This window comes from Nothobranchius furzeri, chromosome 6, assembly GCF_043380555.1.
Source record: "Nothobranchius furzeri strain GRZ-AD chromosome 6, NfurGRZ-RIMD1, whole genome shotgun sequence".
Lineage (NCBI taxonomy): Eukaryota > Metazoa > Chordata > Actinopteri > Cyprinodontiformes > Nothobranchiidae > Nothobranchius > Nothobranchius furzeri.
The window spans coordinates 54,858,301-54,864,653 of record NC_091746.1 but is presented as its reverse complement, the minus strand read 5'-3'; the positions used below and the strand labels follow the sequence as shown (position 1 = coordinate 54,864,653).

The 6,353-nt window shown below is 42.4% G+C and overlaps 1 protein-coding gene across 11 annotated transcripts in view; it reads right to left on the bottom strand.

Moving 5' to 3' along the window:
• Positions 1–682: 682 nt before the first annotated feature.
• Positions 683–6,353, bottom strand: part of dnm1a (dynamin 1a) — a 59,087-nt gene continuing 53,416 nt past the window's right edge. For 8 of the 11 annotated variants that reach the window (XM_070552332.1, XM_015942589.3, XM_070552335.1 and 5 more), the window contains 4 exons: positions 6,017–6,190; positions 5,690–5,931; positions 5,190–5,393; positions 683–3,110 (listed from right to left, as the gene is read on the bottom strand). In XM_070552332.1, the coding sequence (XP_070408433.1) occupies positions 3,080–3,110; positions 5,190–5,393; positions 5,690–5,931; positions 6,017–6,190 (651 nt within the window). In that variant the 3' untranslated portion in view covers positions 683–3,079. The other 3 variants (XM_070552334.1, XM_070552340.1, XM_070552339.1) reach the window with 2 other exon arrangements.

Below are 6,353 nucleotides of genomic sequence, written 5' to 3'. Positions count from 1 at the left end.
TTTGCAGGTTTGAGCCCCGCTCTTTCTGTCGCTGTCGTTGTGTCTTTGGGCAGGACACTTAACCCCCCTTGCCTGATGGTGGTGGTCGGAGGGACCGGTGGCGCCAGTGCTCAACGGCCTCGCCTCTTGTCAGTGTGCCCCAGGGCAGCTGTGAACAAATGCACTAAAGTGCAAAACTATCGACTACACGTGTCTGCAGCACGATTAGACACGCATTTATACAGTTTATCAGAAAAAAAAGTTAATTTAGGGGTGACTTGCTCTTTAAATTGTGTGTTATGAACGGATTTTTTGCTGATGGTCGAGGATTCATTACAACACTCCTGAAGACCAGCTGACTCACACATCTTGTTTTATTATAATTATGAAGATTCTGATAATTGTCAACTTTATTTACCCTTGGATTATAGCAGAGACGGTCCCAACATGAACTTAATGCACTGTCTGGCAGTGCAAGTAATCTGGCTTTTAATTCTGTGTGTTAGTTGTTATTTTAGTCCTCTTGTATTTTGTGGCTTTTATTTCTGTTTTATATGTATTTCTTGTTTTTATTTTCTTATTTTAGTCCAGTTCAGCACCTTGGTGGCATAACATATGTCTGTAAGGCTTTTATGAATAAAGATGATGATGCTGTTCAGCTGTAACCCGACGGGAGAGAAAAGCAAGACGACAGACATCTTACTTATGCAGTACATGGAGGGGTTTATTGTAATGATGGAGTAGAACAGTCCTTCTCATTTATGTTACAGTTGCTTTCCTTTCACAGATGAACAAAACCAAAAAACACCCTCCCCCAGCTTCAAACAACAACATCAAACAACCTCCCAATAATCATTTGCATCTGAAATGCTGATTTTATAAGTTTACTTTTAAATATTCTATCTTAAACATGAATTACTAATTTTATCTGCTGATCCATATGCTGCAGACTAGATCCTATGGGAGAGAACAAATCCAATAAGATATATCATACATATACATAATAATAATAACAATAGCACATTAATTAAATAAATAACAATAAATACAATATGCTTTGATGAGTTTACTCTGCAGAGGTGAAAAACAAGGATGCACAAGAAGGGAGTGCAGTGGGGTAAATTATTCGCGCGCGCGTGTGTGTGTGTGTGTGTGTGTGTGTGTGTGTGTGTGTGTGTGTGTGTGTGTGTGTGTGTGTGTGAGAGAGGAAGGGGTGTTTGGGGCTCAAAACACAACACATCACACTGACAGCAAAGTTCAGCTGTAGCAAAAAAAAGGGATTCAACGAAGGATTTAATTCAGCGAGGGCTCATCATGGGTTTTGTGAATAGACTGTGTTCTCACTCACCCCCCTGACCGCTGGGAGAAGGAAAGAAAAAAAGAAAAGGGAAGACAAAAGAAGCAAATCATTAAGTTGGATGAGATGGTTCCCTGATCTTTCTGTGATCAACCCTGATTTTGAGTGTAGAAGCCAGACGTCCCCATCAGGAACCTCTGGATAATAACATCTGACCATCCTTTAAAAAGTAACACAAGCCACTAAATCTACCACCGCTCAAATAGCTAATCACGTTCTTCTGTGTCACAATAAAGATTTATGTGGCTAAAAAACAGAGGTGGGGATAATTTTCCTCAGGAAAAGCGAAAACCGTTCGGTTTGTTGCATAGGTTCTCTGAAAGCACAAGCAGCAGCTTCAGGATAGAGCTGTGAGGATGAAAGTCTCCTAAAGAGTGTTGAAGGTAAGCAGGAGTTTCACTTCCTGCAGGCTGACGCACGAGATGCATCCAAGGCAAAGGAGGAGGAGGATGGCAAGGAGGCAAAAAGCAGCCCTTCCCTGAATGGTCTGGAGGAGGCGATCCATTCCTTCTTTCTTTTATTTTCAGTCCTCCTGCCTCATCTGAGAGAAAGAGTGAGTGGAGGTTTAGATGTAACGAATATTTTAAAATCAGAAAGATGGAGCTAAAAGGGGCATTCTTCTTAGAGATGAACGGCGGCAAGGGGCTCCTGGTATGAGAGGGCACGCCCTTGTTGGCCCAGTTTTAAAAGAATCAGAGACAAAGCAAAACCTTAAGTGGACGGAAACGTGAAGAACCCCAACAAAATCAGTACAAGGAACAGAGAAATCAATTAAATGTTTCTAAGATCTAATCAAACAGGGTTCGGGTGCATTCTCACATAATTTTGGAGCGAGCACAAGAAATGATGAAAACCTCAATTCAACAATGAACAATAATACGTAAACCAAGGTTAAATGATGCATTCTCCAGATATGTTGAGCTTGCATCGTGACCCTTAAAGAAATACTCCAAACATGCTTTGATTTTTTTTATCTCTGAGCTTGAAATTCTGCAAAGGAGATAAACAATGACTAATTTTTCTCCTCCAAAAGCCGAGATAAAAGTCTTTGAAATGTCAAAACATGCATAAAATCACCTGTATGAGGCTTATTATCAATAAGTTTAAGGTCTGTTGTGCATTCGCTTGGTATGGTTCCAACAATGCTTTTGAGACCCAGTTAAAGTAATGTTTACATCGTATATATTGCGTTATTGCTTTGCTGTGTGTTTGGAATAGTTTTTATCTGCAAACATTACAGGCAATAAGAGTATTAGACTTGCACTTTTAAGTAAAGTATTTCTTTAAGTAAGAGCAAGTTTTAAGTAATAAAACAAAAAATATGATAAAACAAATGTTATTAAGGAAAACAGTGAAACTATTTAACTGAAAGGCTCATTAGCATCATGCTAAAACATGAAGAAGCTGTTTTAGAAACGTTCTGAAGTGAATTTGCTTAGATTTACTCTATGTGTGTGCTACATAACCCATTTGTCTATTATGACCTATTAAATTGTCTCTAAGGTAAAAACTCTGCCAAGCAAATGAGATTCAAGTATTCTGCATCTTTGTGTAAACAGACAGGTGAGGGAGGTTGGGAGGTGGAGGAAAAGGAGGAGGTGAGTTATTTTTGAGGAGGAGGAAGGAGGGAGGGAGCCTGTGTGGGCCACTTGAGGTTGATGGCGTCAGCAGGGTGGGGCAGTCGTCCACAGAGGCCTCTCATCCAGAGGATGAACAGACAGACAGGGGAAGGAGCTTGGAGGTCTAGTGGGTTGGAGAAGGTGGGGGTCTCCGACTGGCATGAACACGCCGGAAAAGACAAAGAAGAAGAAAGAGTTTGAGTTAGTCTTCTAAAGGTGTTGTCTTCTTGGTGTTTTGTCTTTCCTCATGTTCCTGATTTAAACTTTAAGGTCTCCATGAGTTCTGAACAATGATCTGACCAACACCCAAATAAATAAAAACCAAAACCCTGCTAACATCGGAGTTACCAGGCTCTGTCACTAGGACGACAAGCCCCCAAGGGCCACCCCACTGTCCACGCCCAGGACAGATGGCGTGCTTGTGAGGGAAAATCTGAAATATGTTAATAATGAAAAAACAACAACCGTTTAGGCCAGGGGTGGGGAACCCTGGTCCATCAAGGGCCGCTATCCAGCATATTTTTGTTTCAACCCTGCATCATCACACCTGATTTCAATCAGCAGGTGATTAACAAGCTTCTGTAGAGCCTGATGAGCTGCAGAACAGGTGAACCAACCACTGAATCTGAAGTGTTGGAGCAAAGACATGCAGGACACTGGCCCTCGAGGACCAGGGTTCCCCACACCTGGTTTAGGCTTTAATCAGCTTTGAACTTTTCAGTTAAATTCCGCTGTACTTGGTGCCATGTCCTCAGAAAAGCATTCCCACTTCCTGCAGTCTAGGTCATAACCAAATTAGCATAGACGTCAAAAAGGTCATGCAATGCTTCAAGTAGAGAAGTGAGCTGTGAAGAACAAATAAGAAGCATCATACAGCTACATGATGACTTCCAGGAAGTCTTTAGAGCTTATGATGATGATGAAGATGACCCAACATACCAGAAACGTTAGTCCTCACTGGTTAGTGATAGTAATTCTGCAGGAAGAACCGTGTGTGACAAAGGTGTGTTGAGGAAGAAAAAAGTTGAAGAAAAAGAGCAGCAAGACAGAAAAGAAGTTCAAACTGTTACAACACAAGGATTGACCATGTGCTCAGCTCTCTAGGACAAACTTGAATATGTGAAATTTATGAGAAGGGAAAACCAAAGCCCAAAAACCAACTGAAAGATTATTCATTTTGCTTTTTGTTAGGTTTTTTTCCCCAGTGAGACCTCAGCTCAGGGACATTGGTGTCCTTTACAGTTAAAAAAGCAAGCTGCTAATTTGTCGGAAGATTTTTAAAGCATGAGAGATCGCATTCTTGGTGACTAAAAAACAGATATACCTATTTTGGTCCTACAGTGTGTGGTGTGCAACAAGTATCACTCACACTGCACATGAACCACTTTCACACATGGATATTCCTCACTAATACAGGAAACCTCATGAGATAAAACGTGACTTTGAACTTAAAAAACATGGAGGAGGACCGTGACACAGGCTTCCTTCATCTCACTTTCTGATTGGCTGCAAGTCACATTCAACTGGCAGCACGTTCATTTGTCCCCGAAAATCAAACCAAGACAATCCAACATGTTTCAAAGCCTGGATTTATGATCGAAGCGGTCCTGATGTCTTTCAGAGCGAACCAGAGTGCTTGTAACACACCACACAAGATAGGATTGTCTGATAAGATTATCTTTAGGGCCATTACAGTAATCTTACACATCCTTAAGATCGTTGGAAGGGGCCGAACACGTTAAAAATCAGGATGATTATCCTGTTGTGTGAACCTGGCTTTACAGGTACAGATAAGCTCGAGGCAAACAGGAGCAGAGGCGCACGTTAATGAAGACCAGAGGAGAAATAGGTTTAGATGAACTGTGATTATCGTGGGTGCAGCTGTGTGTATGCTTTTGCAGGTGATGTCCGATTGAGTGTTGACAGTACGGTGTTCGTTTTAGGACAACGTCCGGTCTCAGGAAAACATCTTCAGACTTCAGCCCAAACACCCTCAAAGTTAACTGTAAAGACAGGTGCATGTTTTCTGGCGTTGCTATCTGTTTGTCTATCCATCCATCATCTAAAACAACCAGCGCGCATTAATTTAATTAACCTCTGTTATCCCCTCATCCATGTATCTTCACATCCCCCTGACAAAAATATCAATATGTGGTTTGAATGCTGAATCTCTCTGTAAAACAAGCTGATGTGTTTAAGGGGTTCTCATGTGTGTGTATGTGTTTTTTTTTCACCTGGGCACACTTGGGGGTGCACGATTAGGCCTGGAGGGCACAGTGGGCGGAGGCCCACCATGGAGGTCAGGCGAGGCTCCAGGACGAGATGGGACAGGGGGTCCCCCAGCAGGAGGAGGCCCAGGTGGAGGTCCACGAGACCCCGGACGGGCTGGAGGTCCCGGAGGAGCCCTGCGGTTTGGAGTTGGACTGGTTGCAGGAGACCTGATGTGAAACACATAATAGTGACATCAAGCATAAGAAATTAAGCCCTCAAATTTTAAATCTAAAATAACATCTTTGCCATTTTCTTTGTTGAAACTCGATGTAAAAAAGGTGTTCAAATAAATAAATATCACATGAATAAAATCCTTTTTGATCAAACCATGACACAAAATAATATTAAACTTCATTTGTTGTCTTGTACATACAATATGTTATCTAATGTACACAAGAACTTCTTGTGCCCATGGATTATGACAGAAGGCAGCTTCAACCCTTTTTTCTGCCTTGTGTCATACCTCCCTCCGGAGCCACCCCGCTGCACTTGTAGCCAGGAGTCGTCCACAGGTGGTGGCATGGCGGTGGTCACGGTGGTGGTGCTGATGTCCCCGATGATGCTGAGGGCCTCTCGCAGGGCATGATACATCCGGAGCATCTCATCACGGTGCTGCGCCTGTTCCTGAGACTCCTCCATCAGAGTGTTTTGGTCTCCACAGGAGTAGAGGTGAGCCAACAGCTCAGCATTGATGAACTCTTTTGTCTGAACAAAAGAATGAGTAAACAAAATTGTAACTTCAGTGGGCGGATTATAGTTAATGCAGCTGCCCTCCACACAGATGACTCACGTTATTTATCATGAGGTGCATGATGGTCTTTGGCATCAGATCACGAACAGTCTTGTTGACAATGGCCATGTAGGAATCCACCAGGTTGCGGATTGTCTCCACCTGTCGCTCCAGCTGAGGGTCCATGCTGTGCATGAAGTTGTCAGAGCCATTTTCATCGCCACCGCTGTCACTCTGTGGAGATAAATGAAAGAAGAGCTCCATGAAACAGAAACATCAAAGAAGTAACAAAAGAAATGAAGGAAAGAGGGTCATGATTTAGAGATTGTTTTTATCTTGATGTTATGGCAGATTAGAAATCAATCACAATCTTCAGTTAGTAAACAATGCAAAGCAG